Source organism: Aptenodytes patagonicus, chromosome 3 (assembly GCF_965638725.1).
Source record: "Aptenodytes patagonicus chromosome 3, bAptPat1.pri.cur, whole genome shotgun sequence".
NCBI lineage: Eukaryota > Metazoa > Chordata > Aves > Sphenisciformes > Spheniscidae > Aptenodytes > Aptenodytes patagonicus.
This window is the reverse complement of record NC_134951.1, coordinates 130815547-130831546: the sequence shown is the minus strand read 5'-3', so window position 1 is coordinate 130831546 and position 16000 is coordinate 130815547. Positions and strand designations below refer to the sequence as shown.

The 16000-nt window shown below is 52.3% G+C and overlaps 1 protein-coding gene across 3 annotated transcripts in view; it reads left to right on the top strand.

Annotated features, from left to right (window-relative positions):
* Positions 1-6405, top strand: part of ANAPC1 (anaphase promoting complex subunit 1) — a 34918-nt gene extending 28513 nt beyond the window's left edge. For 2 of the 3 annotated variants that reach the window (XM_076335237.1, XM_076335236.1), the window contains exons 40-47: positions 135-212; positions 646-713; positions 2394-2532; positions 2926-3012; positions 3575-3670; positions 4013-4211; positions 4706-4840; positions 6058-6405. In XM_076335237.1, coding sequence (XP_076191352.1) covers positions 135-212; positions 646-713; positions 2394-2532; positions 2926-3012; positions 3575-3670; positions 4013-4211; positions 4706-4840; positions 6058-6173 — 918 coding nt within the window. In that variant the 3' untranslated portion in view covers positions 6174-6405. Of the gene's footprint in view, positions 1-134; positions 213-645; positions 714-2393; positions 2533-2925; positions 3013-3574; positions 3671-4012; positions 4212-4705; positions 4841-5909 lie in introns of all 3 variants that reach the window. The other variant, XM_076335238.1, reaches the window with a different exon arrangement.
* Positions 6406-16000: the final 9595 nt, after the last annotated feature.

The window sequence follows — 16000 nt, the reverse complement described above, 5'->3', positions numbered from 1 at the left end:
TTTACTCAGAACTCAGGAACAGAAACTGCCTGACTTCTGCCAATGGAGTTGTTATATAAATGAGATGCACGTTTTCTTTCTTTTCTCACGAAAATGAGCTTTACTAATATGTGACTACTGGTGGCATTTTGAAGGGCACGCAGTGGTATGCAGAAGCCACCGAGGAACTGATGGCACCCACGCTTCTTCCAGAGCTTCACTTACTGAAGCAGGTAAAGGAAGTCTCCATTTTAGTGAGGAATTTAATCACCCAGTGTGTCACAAACAGTGCAAGAGCAGAGACTTAGTGACTTTTCACTGATTCCCTGTTCAACCTTAGCCAGACTCTGGACGATGCTGTCCCATAGTAATATCTCCAAAGACAATTCTGTCACTATGGAGCATGTGTTTAATTATGCCACACGCTTCTCCTCGGTCTCGAGCATAATGCTTTCAAGATCTGATGTAGCAGGGAGTTCCCTGTGCCAGAAAGCTTCACTGTAGGAGAGACAAAGCTAAGTGCTCTTCCTGAGTTTTCAGGGTGGGTAGCACTATAAAAGGGCACGTGCCCTTGTAAGGGCCCAGAGAGAACTGTAGGCTTCTGTAGAAAACTCTTAATTTTATGATTCTGGTTGTATCTAGTAATAAAAATGCTTACATTGACAGATCAGAGTGAAGGGACCACGGTACTGGGAGTTATTAATAGATTTAAGCAAGGGAACGAATCATCTAAAGTAAGTATTCTTTATAATGCCTAACTGAATAATGACCTTGTAGTAATATTTCTTAGAATTTTTTTTAAAACCTCCTGTACTTGTAACACCTACAGTTTGGAAAGAAGTCTGGTTTTGATCGGTTCACTGTTGTGCATTTGACAGCACTTTAGGGTGAAGAAAGAAACTGCGTAGTTGGTTTCACCTATTGATGTGAATAATTCATGCAAAAACAGGGCAGGGGAAAACCTGATAGTAAAAACCGCAGATATTGGCAGCGGGATTGAGCAGTACCAGAAACCATCTTCAACTCATGGTTTTAGTTTAGTTTTGAGTTGATGTGATGTCATGTTTCCCAGACTGTTGATACAGTAGTTAGCTAACTGTTACTGCTTTGTGAAATACTATTTTTCTCATGTTACGTGAAGTATACAAAGTACTGCTTACTGCATTTTAACTCTGTCGGGCAACTGTGAAAAACAGAAATCTTACCGGAATACAGTATCTGCGGGTAAAATCATTCTCATCTTTGTGCTTAACAGCCTACAGTGTAACTTGCTGCTGTGAGTAGTATAGAAGCAGCCAGCTGCATCTTTCATCAGTAACATGGTTTTTCTAGTTACTTTAAATGCCACTATTGAGATTAAATTAGGCACTACAATGCAGCATCTAGTGGTCCATGCCTTTAAAGATAACAAACAGGACTGAGGCAGAGTGCAGAGTCCTCCAGATCAGGAGGCACATACTGATTCATCTGCTGCACCAGAGCTGGCAGAAGCCAGCTTTGTCCTTCTGGGTTAAGCCTTTACCACACTTGAGCACTTGTTTGTCCAAAAGAGCCTTCCTGTGCTGCCGCAGCAGAAACCAGCGTGGGTGACTGAGAAACTTGCTGCCTTTGGGACTTGCCTGTTCTCTGGGTCTCCAGATGCTTTGCATCTGTCAGCTCTCATGTCACAACATCTTGTCCCCAGCCTTTTAAAATGGTAGGGACCTGGCTGGCATTGTTCTGGAGATAAATGCACGTGTGAGAAATAATTTTCCCTATCTTACTACATGTGAATTGCTGCTATGCTGTTATGCTAAGCAGTTAGTTTCAATACAGATAATTTAGTTATTTTAAGGATGCCCAGTGCCTACAGTTAATGGCGCAACTGATACTCTAAATCAGGTAAACACGCAGCTGCTTTGCAATAGCGTAACTTTGAACTGCTGCACACTTCTATTTGTAGGCTTGGTCAGGAATAGTGGGGTTTTGTTGTTTTGGGGGTGTTTGGGGGTTTTTTTGTTGGGGTTTTTTTTTTCATGGAGAAAGGACCATCACAGCACGCCTTTAAAGCTGTGGATACCAACTTGCATGGTTTTCCTTGGTGCTGGGAGCTCATCCTTGAAGAGTCTAACAAGAACCTGCAGTGGCTTCAGGAAGTTACATTCCTTATCTGTAGGGCTCATCCCTTTTTCACCACCATTGCCTGCCATCACATCACTGTTTGATAGCAGCTTGCCCTGAAGATACCAAGACTTTTTATATATATATATATATATATACACACGCGCAAGTGGGGCAGGGTTTAAATAATCAGGACAAAGCCTAAACGGGGATATTGCTGTATATGAGCTGTTGGAGTTCACGTTTCCTTTACAGGTCTGCGTCGTTTGCGTATATGTATCAATTTAAAGTAAGCACCGTTGTTGTTATTTCAGATCAATTCTTTCAAAGGGTGGCGTCTTGTACGTGAAGCTGAGAGCCGGGCAGCTCTCCTACAAGGAGGACCCGATGGGCTGGCGCAGTCTCTTAGCACAGACTGTTACTCACCGAAACTCTGAAGCTCGGGCATTCAAGGTATCGCTCCCAGACTGGTTTCCTGCCAGGAATGCTGCCTCTAGAAAGGCTGAGGGAAGCACAGCAGGTCGTGCTGTGTTATTTATTACCAGCACCTAGCTCTGCCACATGCTTATGAGTACTGAAGTTAACGTGCTTTGCTTGAGGGAAAGGAAGTCTGGTGGCTTTCACAGGGCATGTGATGAGCTTAAGCTAAGAGCAGCTATGCGAATGTACGTTTGTCGTGGGCAGACAGAAGCGTTGGGCAAGTTTTGCCCATGATGTGATTTATGTAGGTTACCATCTTCTCACTTGTGTGCTGGGGAAGGAAGGGTTGGGTATAAATTGCTACTTGATTTGTGCAGTAAAGCCAAAAAGTTCATTTTAAGAGTCTGTTTTAATCTGTTTTTTTAGCCAGAAGCAATTTCAGCTTTCACTTCTGATCCTGCTCTGTTTTCATTCGCTGATTATTTTTGCAAACCAACTGTGAACATGGGACAGGTATGATGCCTAGATGTGGACTAGCACGGTTTCTGGCTTGCATGAATAAAAGGTGGGAAAAATCCTACGTTAAACTGAGGAACAGAATTCAGTCCTTCAAGTAGTGGGGACAGGGAATATTCTAAGGCATATTTTGTAATACAGAGGTGTAAAACAGTGTCGACCCTATAGTTTTTGTTGGTTTTGTTTGGGTTTTTTTCCCATTGGTTACCTCACAGTTGCTGCTAGTTGTCTACACCAGTTGTATTCATTGCAGAATGTGTTTAACAAATACCGAGAGCCCTGTTCGGTGTCCTGAAGCATTTAGGTGAAGTCACTGCAGAAGGGTTAGGGTGTTTTGCACTGTATTTCTCTGCACGAAATGACTGAAGGGAGGGAGTATTATGCCTAGCGTTAATAAGCCCAAGAATGAAAGCAAGCTGTGAGGCATTGTTAGCTATCACTCATTTATGTAATGTCAGTGCATGGGTTAACTTTAATGGAAGGAAATGTGAGCAATGCAAGAACCTGAAATAAATTGTATCTAGCATGTGTGCTTTGTTAAACATGTGTCTTTTATCAGAAACAGGAAATCCTGGATCTTTTCTCCTCAATTCTTTATGAGTGTGTTACCCAAGAAAATCCAGAGATGCTGCCCACGTACATAGCGATAGATCAGGTGGAGTAGACCTTTTTTCTTTTTTAAAGCTACGCTTTGGCATGAGTATTGTTCACTGCGCGTGATTCTTGTAGAAGACAGAAAGGAAGAAGGGGAGACATACTAGCGAGCTTACAGGGAGATAGCAGAGATTTTAAAAGCAAAATGGAAAATAATCTAAGTTAATGAAAACTGAAATTACACCAGAAACATTAGCCGGCAGTTTTTCTCAGTAGGTGCTCAGAAGGGCAGCCCTTGGCAAGGGGGGGTTTAGGATTCATTTACTTAATGTTTATGACAGCAACATTTCTTTCCTCCTCCAGTTCACATTCTCACAGTCACTTTGTATTTCCCCTCTGCCAGGCTGTGAGGCGATTAGAAAGAAGAGAAATGTCCGAGACATTTGAGCTGTGGCAGATAAAGCTGGTGTTAGAATTTTTCAGTTCCAGAAGTCACCAGGAGAGGATGAGCAGGAATCCAAACCGAGGACTCTTCATGAACTCTGAATTTCTGCCTGTGATGAAGTGCACTATCGATAACACTTTGGATCAGTGGCTTGAAGGTATAGAGAAGATAACTTTTTAATCTTACAGCCACGATCGCAATTCAGCGTTCTTGTCTTCTTGCTGATCCGGGTTGACTTTTGCCTCAAAGTACTGAAAAATGATAACTGAAGGGGAGGCACTTGCATGTTAGCATAAAACAACTTGTTTTCAGTTTAGTGTGAAACATTCACTGAAGAATTATGTTTGACTGTATTGGTGGGAAGTTTAGTTAACGTGGAAGGTTTTGTTTCCCAGAGAAAATGCTTTCCTAATAATTGCACTGGGAGAATTTTCTAGGAGCAAAAGCAAGGGGTGACCACAGCAGAGAACAGGGTGAAGGGTGGCCATGGCAGAATGAAGGCGGCTTGTAAACAAAACCCCTAGTCCCTCTCTGTGGGGAGATGGAGACTCTTTTCAGCGGGCTTTTTCTGTGGAAATACTGTTGTCTTGCCTTTCTGTTTCCTCCCACAAATGTTCCCTGAATTTCATCAGAGGGTTTTGTATATTACAGCTGGAGGGGATGTCTGTCTGCATTCCTACCTAAGTGGGCAGCCCACGGAGGAGTCTCAGCTGAGCATGCTGGCTTGCTTCCTTATTTACCACTCTGTCCCGACACCAGGTCAGCTGGCAGCTGGAGGCTTGGAAGGTAAGACTGGAGTGCAGGACACCACTCTGGACTTGCGTGGACACACGCTCCGGGGTTTGGCCTTGCATACTGAAAGGAATATATCCTGTAAGTTATGTGACAGCGTGCATTTCCTCTGAAAGCTGTTCCGTCGATTTTTATTCTTTGTTAATTGTCTCGAGTCTGGACAGAAAAGGTAGAAACTTTATGCAGGACTAAAGAAGCCAGAATTAGCCTATATAAAAAAAGTCTTAGCTTTTCCCTGACCTGCAGGTAACAATGTTCTCGCAGGCAGCAGCACCAGATAAGATGGGCTGTAACAAGGAAAGATGTTCTTTTTGTTGGGCTAACCGTATCCCGAATGTCCTTAAATCTTTCCTCTAAGTACCTAGTTAGAGCGATCACCTGCTCTCCTAGGTTTCCAGCGGTAATCTGATCTGGGATCCAGGGAAATCCTGGGCCCTTTCACTAGGCAGCTTTTCTCTTGACCTCCGTCAGCCCAACCTGGGGATATACCAGTCCTCTATTTGCCTAAGGTTTCATAGAATCATAGAATCATTAAGGTTGGAAAAGACCTCTAAGATCGAGTCCAACTGTCAACCCAACACCACCATGCCCACTAAGCCATGTCCCTAAGCGCCTCATCTACACGTCTTTTAAATACCTCCAGGGATGGGGACTCAACCACTTCCCTGGGCAGCCTCTTCCAATGTTTCTCGGGTTGCAAAAGAAATGCAGCTGGACTTTGATTTGGGGAACTCTCTGGCTTGCTTAAGGGGTGTGACATGAATGTTACTGCCTCAGTGGTGAGAGGAATCTGTTGCTGAAGGCTTGGCAGAGGCCACAGCCCCCCGGCCCAGGAGTCCTGTGCAGGCGATGGCTCCCTCAGCGTGCAGGCTAACGTGTCTCGTCTTGGACACCTTCCAATCGGGTGCCTGGGTATCTGTTCAGGTCGAAAAGCCTTTATGGAAATCCTGGTATTCCGTGTCCTCTTTACCTGTTACATGCCTCTATTCTGGGAGTTCCTGCCGTGTTAATTGAATTTGGGATTTCTTAAACTTCTGATACAAAAAACTTACTTTTTAACCAGTGTTGCAACAAAACCAGTAGCAGTGAGCACATCTCCAGAGGTACGCCCTGAACACTGGCTGGCTCTCCTTCCTCTATTGGCAGTTCTTTCCTCGAGCAAGCGTTACACCAATACGTGCTCATTTTCTTTCTTTCTTCAATCTCTTTAGGAAGCACGAACTTCTCTGAGCTGCTTTTGAAGTTCAAGCAGTTGAATATGCCAGTTCGTGCGTTGTTAAGGCTCGCTCCTCTGTTGCTTAGAAATCCACAGTCCATGGTGCTGTAGGTCCGCGGCGCTCGTTTTGCGTGCGGTTACTGAATGACAGAGCCATTTCACGCTTTTCAAAAACAGGTAGAATGTACTTGATTTTGTAACTTCTCAAGCAACATAAACTTCAAACTTGTCCCCGGATGCGGTGACGATGACCAGGAGTTATTTATAAATCGTTACAATGAATAAAAAAAAAAAACCAACCCTGTAAAAGTGAACTAATAATAAATTTACTTTTGTAACTAAGGATTGTTTACAAATATGTCTTTTGTGGTGAATTCTGAAAAGACCTTGGCTGGGAACCGTACGATTTCCTTGTTTTTATAACTTCTTTGCTTGCGATGTGTCTTAATCCGCTTCCACAAGGTACTGTAGATTTTAGGAGATAGGCAGCCCAGAAGACGCCAAACTTGCTTTTCCTCTTGCCTCTCGGGCTGGAAGGGGAAGCAAGCCACCTGCCACGCCGCTTGCATCGTGCCAAGTATGCTTTTCGTGAACTGGCATGATCTTTCAGTCTCATTCATGCAATATTATTTTTTTTGTCTCATAAAGGCTACTGTATATCTCCTCCATACGCATACGTACTCTGTAAGTATAAATTGCTCTGCTCCGACTCATCCGCGACGTACTCACTACTGCACTGTTTACATCTTTTTTTTTTTTTTTTCTTTTCTAATCTTTGTTCAGCAATTAGTCAGTGGCTGCTGAGAAAACACCTGCCTCAACTACGTTACGTTATGTCTGGGCAAGAACTGAAACTACTTACAGACAATTTAAATAATTGGGCATTCGTTTGTGTTTCCTTCATCCCTGCTATGCTGCCTTATTTATTTCCCCAGAGCACGCTGAACTTGGAGCGTGGCTGGTTCCATGTTTGTTCTGGGCAGGCCAGGCACTTAATTTTTCATAAAAGAGGTGGAGTTACTCCAATAAAAGCAGCCAGAGGTTGAATGATTACTACTAGAAAAGCAGCCGGAGCCAAGCCCTTGGACTCTGCTTATTCTGAAGTTTCAAATTTGATCTTATTCTGTGGGACTTGTGCTGATCTTGGTCCCCTTTTTTTCCAAACCCTCAAGTAGGGGAGCCAAAGGATTTTAGGGAGGGGACATATGGATGGAGGAAGGGAACTAGGAGTGATTATGAAGAAAGCAAAAGTAGAAAAATGTTATTAAAAGGAACGTTTGACGAGTATTAACCAAGGTTTTCAGTGGCTTAAGATGTACTGAAGCGAGGACCTGAGTTGCAACCCTGTGGAGCCCGTGACAGATCTTACCCCCCTCCCCTGTTTTTTTTAAGCTGTTCAGAAGTTGATCTAATTTCCTTGGGCAGCCGCATAGGAGAGTCGGCGTGTCGTTTAACCGACGTGATGGACAAAGAGCTCAAAGGCAGCTGCTTTGGAGCTGTAGCTCGGATGCCAGCCCCCTGAGCTATATCCTGTTTGCGGGTTGCACGGCTCCCCGTGTTGGCGATGGGAAGTGAGCGGATGGGTTTTCTCCGTACGCAAGAGCTGCGTCGAGTGACCTGGGGGGGGGGTGGTGGGGGTGGTGGTGTGTGTGACAGTCTCCCCGTGTCCTGCTGCTGGCTCCGGGTCAGGAGAGGGGTTGCAAAAAAGGATGAGCCCGACACACAACAGGCTCGTGGGTGGAGCAGCGAGGGCAAGAGGAAATCAGATGTGTCCTGAGGGAAGTTCCTGCGCAGAGCGCACAGGAGCCGTCTCCGTCCGGGGGCGAGGGTTTGCATTCGAGACTTTGGAAAGGAGAGGGAGCGCCTTGCGGTGCCTCTCTTGACAGCTGGAGCCCAGAGGCATTGGGGGTTTAGTCTTCTAAAAAGCAAAACAAAAAACGCCTCCTCCAGAGGTACCTTCTTTGTTATGTGAATTAAACAAACCCATTAGCAGAGAAGTGGGGAAAACCCCACTTCTGCCACTGGGAGCCGTGAGGTCTAGCCGTACAGTCCCGGCTGTTCCTTCCCCCGGGATGGCGGTTCGTGCCAGGCTCGGGGGTGGGCATACCTCCCCCCTTGGTGCAGCGTGGGGAAGTTGTTTTCTCCCTTCTAAATTAGGGAAGCGTGAAGCATTAAACCCTCACTTCTCAAAACAAATGAAACCGTGCTTTTCTAACTTCCTTGGGCAGCCACTGGCTTTTCTGAGGACAAATGTTTTTTAGCCTCCTAAAGCCCCTACCACAAACACAGAACGAATTGCACAGGTTTCCCTCTGTTACTTTTTTGCCCTGTGCATGCTGCGGGAGGAAAAGAGGAGCAGGCAGCACAAATGCTGGATGTTGAGTGAAAAGCTGAGAAACCCGAACTGAAGGTGTGCTAATGCTCTCCTGCTGGATAACGGAGGTTTTGTCCTACATTCAGAGGAGTTTTGGACAACAGTCCGGTGCCTGAGGTCCGTGGTCCAGGCTCCATCGTGAGCCTGACGCTGCCCGGTGGCTCGGCAAGCTGGAAGGCGAAGATGCATTTCACCACAAAGAAAATGAAAAGGCAAAGCAGGCTTTAAGCAAAGCAGGCTTTAGGCAAGCCCCTGCAAGGAGGCGCAAAGCGCAGCTTCCCCCGGGGTTGGAGGAAGCATCTCCCCGTGCAGCTGGGGTTAGGCTGCTCGCAAGGTCCAGCCTGATGCCGGGAGCACAGCGTGCCCGGGGCACGGCACGGCACGGCTCTACCGCCTTGGCAGCACCCTGCCTGCCATTGCTTCAGCCTCGGGGGTAGGAAGGAGAGCGTGTGGGTGTGCGTGTGTCTGCGAGCCTCTTGAGCTGCATGAAGTCAAGAGCCGAGAGGCTTCCTGTTTCCTTTTTAAGGTTTAACAGAATTTGAAAGCAGCCGCCGCCGCGACCTGGACCAATGATCTGGGCAGAGCGGCGGGGGAGTTTCAGCTTGGGGTGCCTGGCGCCCGTTACGAATGCCAGCCTCGCTCTCCCGGCCCCACGTGGAGCCCCCGCGCTCCCTCCGGCCCCGGGGGGCTGCCTCGGCCCCAGGCTCCCCCGGCCTGCCAGGGTAAGGTGCTATTTACTGCTGCGGGCGAGGCTTTGCGAGCGGTTTAAAACTCTGGTTACTTTAGCTGCCGGCTGTGAATTGCAAAAAGTTATATATATGCAATAGATTTTTGCAATGCCTTACGCTCCTTGCGCTGCTGTGTGTTGCTTGGCGCCGGGCTCCCTGCCCTCAGTGCAGGGTGAACATTTTAAATTTTGCACGTTTAAACTGCGAGCGCTGGCTGCTGGTTGGGTTTCGTGCTTTGCCTCGTCCCGCGGCGGGTCCCTGAGCACCCGTGGAACATGTGCCGCCCCCGTGCAGGGGCTCTTCTTGGGGAGCCCTGGCTGTGGTGGGGTGGGGGAGGACTTTGGGGGATGTCCCCTGGGAGGTGCGGGGGGGTGAGGCAGGGGCAGTCTCGGCACATGGGGAGCCCCGCTCTGCCTGGCTAAATTGGGTCCCCCCGCAGCATCCCCCCCCCCGCCTCTCCTGGCGCCATGCCCCGTGCCCAGCATCCCAGCGCCTCAAAGCCTCCCCCAGCTCCCTTGCAGGCTCTCGCTCACCCCTGCCGCGGGTGGGCGAGCACCCCGCTGGCAAGAGGGACCCGTCCAGCCCCTCAGCGAGCCACAGCCTGGGCAGTCCTTGGGTGCTCCATGGGTGCTCCATGCTCCGGTCTCTGCCCGCGGGCGGTTGTAGGTGGGAGCCGGGCTGCGCGGCCCCTTGGGGGGCTTCGCAGAGGGCAGCAGCTCTGCTCGGGGACGGCACGGAGACCAGGGGAGATGGGACGTGGAGGCTTTCTGCCACCCATCAGCAGCAGCCCTGGGGCTCTTCCTCCCACGCCGGGGGCCCGTGCCTGGATAACTGGTGGGAGCCTGGCGCAGCTGGGGACGGAGGCTGGGCTCCTCTGGCGTCATGCCTCGGTACCCAGAGTGCTTAGTCACCTTTCTGGGGTTTTATTTTTACGCTGCGCTCGCAAGCGGTTTGCATGCTCTCCCTTGGGCTTTGGGCGAGGAAAAGCAGCAGCGAGGCGTCCTCCTGCCACTCCTGGGGTCCCGCCACGCAGGACCTGCCACTTTCTGCCATGGGAAGCGAATACATCCATCCAACTCATCCCAAACTGCGCTTGCTTGGGCTCTGCTCATGTTTCCCTATGGCTGTCCTGGAACTGAGTAGCTCTGCGAGGGGTTTAGCAGCCCGAGGGATGCCTGCGGGAGCCTGGGGTCCCCCCCTCCTGCCCCTTCCCTCACTCAGCTCTCAGCCTCAGAGACATCCCGTGGCAGCGTGTTCCCCCTCCAGCCCCACGTCGAGCCTGTTTCCTTTCCTCCTCGTTATTTTTTTGCTTTTCATCTCAGTTGGTCGGCACCCTCAGAGGTCCCCGATGTGGCTGTGGGGGGGGAGACCAAAGCTTCTCCAGCCCGTCCCGTGGACCACGATGCTGGATCAGCCACCCTGTGCGTTGCCCCGGGGCTTTGGCACCGGCACCGGGGACGGAGGTCCCCGGCGCGGTGGCCTCGTGGCTGCTGGAGCACAGCGCCTGTTCAAAACCGGGCCTGCCCCATCGCCGCCTTCCCCGCCGAGTTCCCTTTTTCTGCTGGGGCGCGCGGTTTTTCGGCAACAGTGACCTCTGTCGGCACCGCCGCCGCCGCCGGGGCCCGGTGCCACCGGCTTGGCCCCCGCCATCACCCGGCTACATCCCACCCAGCCATCACCGCCCCGGCGCCTGCCGCCTCTCTCCCTCTTCCCATCTTCATCACAAATGGGGAAATTACTTGGGTAGAGGGGGCAAATCCTGCCCTCCAAGCATCGCCTCCAGCCCCGGCTGCTGCATAACCTCGTGGCAAAGCCCTTGCAGCTACTGCCGGTGTTTCGGTAAGCAGGCGTGCTGGGAGGCAGCTGCCAGCTCTGCTCAGAACCGGAGAAAAGTTACCAAAAGGTCTCCCGAGGACAGCCCAAAAATCGAAAACCCGGCGGGGATTTAATTTAAGAGCCGCGCGGCCAACCTCCGTGACTCATGTAAATAGAGATATTACAACTGGTGACTAATCCTGGTAGCACTTTCTGTGAATGTTTCATCTCCATTCACGTTTCAAATGAGTATTTTTCACAATTTAAAATAATAATAATAAAAAATACAGGCGATTTTACAGGAAAGAGGGGAAGGAAGTGTTTTGGCTGCGAAGCGGCGCCGGCGAGCGGGGGCTGCCGGGTCGCTTTTGGCTCGGGGGAGGATGCTGAGCTGGTGCGACCGGTCACCTCTGCTCTGCCCTCTGCTCCTCCGTCCGTGAGACGGCGGTTGCTGCCTGTGCCCCTGCCTGCTCAGGCAGAGGGGCTTTGCCTCCTGGGCGATGCTGCCAGCGCCCATAGGGGCAGCCTGATGCGTGCCCTGCCGCACCACGCTGTGCTGTGCCGGCGGGCTGAGGGCGGCTCAGCAGTTTGGGGCCAGCTGCAGGTGGCGGCGAGTTCTGGAGGGCTGTGGGGCCGTGGCGGCGGCCAGGGGAGTGACTCAGAGGTGCTTTGGGGCTCTGTGGTTTTGCTTTCATGGTTTTGCTGTGACTTAGCGACTTATTTTTTTGCTCCGCGGGAAGGCAGGTGCCAGCATGCCCTGCAAATCGGCTGTCCCGCGGGATCCCGGCCATCCCGTGGGGTCCCGGCTGGCTGCTGAGATGTTTCGGGGTCGTTGCTTTTGCCTGTACTGATTTCTGCAGCTGGATCCCATGGGTGATGCAGGCGGTGGCATCTCGCGGCGCGTGGTCCCTTGGGACCCGCATCTCCCCGGGGCGTGGCGGCAGCAGGGACCAAGCATCCCCTGGGGCACCGCCGGGCGCTCGGTCCCACCGGGAAAATCCGGCTCAAAAGAATTTCTCTGCAGGGCTTTGCTCCAAAAAACACACGCCACCAGTGCCCAAAACAAAAGATAAACCCAAACCTCTCGCTGCTGCTTCCTCAAAGGCACCTTCACCCCACGCTCCCCCGGCATCCTGCTCCCTGGCAGCGGGGTTTGGCAGAAAAATGAAGCCAAGGCAGCATTTCCAGGTTTGTTTTCTTTATTTTTTGCAAATTTTCTTCTCTAGCTATTTTTTTTTTTTTTTTTTACCCTCCCCGATCGAGGGCTGAAGCTCTGTGAATCCAGTGGTTTCCCCGAGCAGCTGGCGCCAGCTGATGCTACCCCCCCCCCGCACCGCCCCGCCCTGGGCCCAGCTGGAACGGTTTCCACCCCTTTGGGGCTTCTTATTTTCTTTTTAGAAGGAAAATGGGATTTTTGACAAGGACAAAAATTTACCAAAGAAACCCCACGACCCCCTTTCTGCAGAAAACTCTGGCTTCCCATAAAGCTCGCAGCCGCATGCTGGAGACGTTCGGGGGTTTCTGGTGAACTGGATTTTGAAGCTGGGCCAGCAAACCGGCTTTTTCCAGGGAGATGCTAATGACTGCCAGCACATTTTTCCGTTTTTGTTGCAATATTTGGGGGGGAAGGAGGTGGGAGGGGAGCGGGATGAGCGTTTTCTGACCACGTGTGCATGTGCCAGCCCTCCTTCTCCTCCTCTTCCTCCTCCTCCTCCCGTGGGATGCTTGTGGGGTGATTTCTTTCCACCGTTCCTCCAGGTAGGACATTTCCCACCGGCTCGCGCTCTACTGGGGCGAGCTCCAGGGATGTCCCTGGGGAGCGCCGGATAAAGAGGACCACCCATCCCCTTGATTTTGGGGCAATATCCAAGCTTTAGGGGCCACGGCACAGCAAGCGGCTGACACTGCTGCCAGGTAGCCGGCGTCGGGCTCCGACGCCTCCAGACCTCCGCAGCTCCTGGGTTCATCTGGGGGCTCGTGATCCCTCGAGGCCCAGCCAAGTTGGACATGAAACAACACGCCGCTTCCAGCGCCGGACTCCCGCGGCCGCATACTGAAATAATTAGGGAGGAGGGATCATGCGCCGGTCCCTCGCCCCGCTTCCCTCTCTGCTTGCAGAGCGCCTGCCGGCTGCCCCAGCCCTTCAGGGCAGGGGAAAGCCAAAAGCTCCTGGTGAGAGCGGGAGCCGGCAGCATCGGTGCTTTAGTGCGGGTAAATTCACCTATAAACACTGCGAGGCTCGGTGATGGGATGTGAAACAGCCCAAGGGGTCTACAGGGATGGAGCAGTCACAAACTGGAGCCCTCAGCATAAGAAAGAGACGGACCTGCTGGAGCGGGTCCAGAGGAGGGTCACGAAAATGCTCAGGGGGATGGAACACCTCTCCTATGAGGACAGGCTGAGAGAGTTGGGGTTGTTCAGCCTGGAGAAGAGAAGTCTTCGGGGAGACCTTCTTGCAGCCTCTCAGTACTTAAAGGGGCTTATAAAAAAGATGGGGGCAGACTTTTTAGCAGGGCCTGTTGCGACAGGACAAGGGGGAACGGCTTTAAACTAAAGGGGGGTAGAGTTAGACTAGATCTAAGGAAGAAATGTTTTACGCTGAGGGTGGTGAAGCACTGGCCCAGGTTGCCCAGAGAGGTGGTGGATGCCCCATCCCTGGAAACATTCCAGGTCAGGTTGGACGGGGCTCTGAGCAACCTGATCTAGTTGCAGATGTCCCTGCCCACGGCGGGGGGGTTGGACTAGATGACCTTTAAAGGTGTCTTCCAACCCAAACCAGTCTATGATTCTATGATAAAACACCACGGGTCAATGCGTAGAAATTTATAATTAACCCTCGAGTTCCTTCTACGTATTACAATAAGCATCATCACTGCCCCCAGCCTCTTTTACGGGCTGTTGCTGCAAGGGGGCGGCTGCCGACATTTCAGCATGGGTGACTTGCTCCTCGTATGAGAAATCTGTGAAAGCCGCAGATGAGAACATGAAGGGGCTGGTGTTTTGGTGTTTTTTCCTGGCCCGTGGGCGCTCGCGCTCATCAGATAAGCCGGAGCATCGGCCGTCGGCCATCCCCGCAGTGGCTCCCTCGGGCACGGCCGGCGGCGAGCGAGCGGCAGGTTCACCCTGGCGCTGCGGCTGCACGGATTGCCACCGAAGTGACTGTGGCGAAGCTGAGGTTAGGAGCTGGCGGCGACGGCGCTGGAAGGGTTAAAGCTGCCACCGAGCGGTGGGGATGCACTGGCTGGAGGTCGTGGATGCTCCCTGGGATGCTCCGCCGGAGCCCCAGCGAGGCTGCCGCGCCGACGGGGAGGCAGGGCCACGGGGCACCTGGCGTTGCCAAACCCCGCCAGATCCGAGCCGCTGCTGCAGCCGCTCCGATGTGCTAAACCCGTTTTTTAAATAGCGTGAATTTGCGAAAGGCTGATTAAAGCAGCCTCCACGTTACCCCCTCCTGGGGCTGTTCACCGCTGCCTGACTCATCTCTGAACTCCAGCTGAATCAGGGAGCAAAAGCCTGCCGGTAAGCCATTTTCGGGTCAGTTCATTTTCTTGAAACACATAAGAACCGTACTCCCGGCCACGCCAAAATCATGCAAAACAGAAAATGAGCGTGAAAAACCAGGGCGGGGGACACAAGCAGGGTGACAGCCACTGCCCCGCAGCGGGAGAGAGGGAAAGGGTCCCTTAGCAGGGGAGGGAAAGGGCTTGGGGTGGGATGAGCATCTCCGATGGGCGCTTGCCGGAACTGTTTCCTGGGGGACGGGGATGGTTTCCATCACCCACGTGGCAGCCAGCAGCCTTTCCCACGAGGTTTGCAGGGAGGTCACAGCTTTTTTTAGCCCATCCGATGGGGATGGGGGGGGGGAAAACAGAGCGCTTCCCAGCAGACAGGCTGGAAGCATCCAGGTGCCTGAGAGCTTGGGGATGCACCGCCCGGCTGAAAGACCGGAGAGTCAGGGGCCACTCGGCAGAGCCTCCCACCACCCCCCCCCCCGGGACAGTGGATTTTGGTGCCTGCATCTCATCCCCTCCCCAGCCCGCTGCTGCCGCCGTGGTCCCCGTGGGTTTGGCTGCAAGCCCTGGGAAACGAGACCTTTCCCAGCGAAGGCCCCTTCCGATGAGAAAAAAAACCCTGAGCCTTTCCCGATGGGTGTAGCCGGCCGCTTCGGGGGAAGTGGGAGCACCCATCGGCCGTGGGAAAAATCTCCCTTCCCCGCATCTTGGCGGGGGGTGGCGGGGGCCGTATAAACCCGCCGGCACGTCCCGGGCCGGGAGCTGTGGCGGAGGAGAGGCCAGGTAGGATGTCGGATGGATTTGTTATGGTCCGAGAGGTGCAGGGGATCCACGCGTGGCTTTCGGTGCTGGCGTCGGAAACCGGTGTGCGTGGGGTTTGGTACGGGAGGATACACCCGCGCCTGGGAAGCGGGGGGCTCTGCGCCGAGAGGGGATCCCGGTACCCCGGCCGGCAGGGTAAAGTGGAGACTCTGCACTTGAAGGAGCTACGATTTGCCCTGGCTGATGGACTTTTTATCTGCCCTAAGGACACGTGCTGTCCTTTACCCAGCATGGACCGCTCTCGCAGCCCAGGGGAGGATGCTAAAGCTTAGCTTTCCTCTGTTTCGCCGACATTCCCCCCGTTATTTCCATTAATGCTTAATATTTAAGCATTAATGGCATTCAAGCAGAAACTGTGCAGGTTTGGGCTGTGGGCTTTCCCCAGACAAGCTGATATTAAACCCTTGTCATTAAATGCCCGTAAAAGGGGAAGCGCGGGAAGCAAAGGGATGAATCCCTGGAGCAAAGCCCCCGTGGTTGAGCATCCTGCCCCGGGCGCACGCCGCCGGCATCCGAGGCGGCGCAAAGCCCTCGCCGATTTCCACCCTGTGGCACAAAACCCCGCCGGAGTAAACCTGGAGGCAAGGGGGCGAAACATCCTCGCACAGGGTCTGGCTCTGGTCCCGTGTCCGGCATTCCCGTTACCGCTAACGAAGATCTCGTTCCTCCGCAGGTGATTCCCCGGCC